The following is a 552-nucleotide window of genomic DNA, read 5'->3' as shown; positions in this document are numbered from 1 at the left end:
ATGCCGCCTGCCAGTGGCACGTTGTTGGACTGGAAGCCCACAGGCCCTGCAGGGGACACGGGGTGGGTTACGGCTCCTGGGGACGGTGTGCGCTGACAGGGACTCTGACGGGGACCAAGGTGTCACACCAGCAAGGACCACGGGACCACACCAGCAAGGACCACAGGACCACCCCAGCAAGGACCACGGGGCCACCCTGGCAAGGACCATGGGACCACCCCAGGAAGGACCACGGGGCCACCTTGGCAAGGACCACGAGGCCACCCTGGCAAGGACCCTGCAGGTAGGGGACACGTGCCCGCAGCAAGAGGCTCAGCTGGGCTATGAGAAGCTCTGGATGAGCCCCTGTCCTTGTCCCTGTCCCCCACAGCTCCAGCCCCTGTCCCCAGCGCCGGCGCCGCAGCACCTACACTCATGGACAGAGAGGAAGTTGCCGATGCCATGGCCGGTCCCGTGGCCGTAGTTGAGTCCCACGTCCCAGAGTGCCCGGCGGGCGAAGGACTCCACTGTTCTCCCTGGGGAATGATGAGGCAGGATGGGGGCCAGCGAGGC

General features: G+C 66.7%; 1 protein-coding gene across 1 annotated transcript in view; it reads right to left on the bottom strand.

Moving 5' to 3' along the window:
• Window positions 1-321: 321 nt before the first annotated feature.
• Window positions 322-552, bottom strand: part of SASH3 (SAM and SH3 domain containing 3) — a gene marked incomplete at its 5' end in the record, with an annotated part of 1,828 nt that continues 1,597 nt past the window's right edge. The window contains one exon of the mRNA XM_035891300.1: window positions 322-406. Coding sequence (XP_035747193.1) covers window positions 322-406 — 85 coding nt within the window. The remainder of the gene's footprint in view (window positions 407-552) is intronic.

The sequence above is a fragment of the Egretta garzetta genome, unplaced genomic scaffold, assembly GCF_000687185.1.
Source record: "Egretta garzetta isolate BGI_Z169 unplaced genomic scaffold, ASM68718v1 scaffold783, whole genome shotgun sequence".
Classification (NCBI taxonomy): domain Eukaryota; kingdom Metazoa; phylum Chordata; class Aves; order Pelecaniformes; family Ardeidae; genus Egretta; species Egretta garzetta.
The sequence above is the reverse complement of the archived record's forward strand: the minus strand, read 5'-3'. Positions and strand labels throughout refer to the sequence as shown.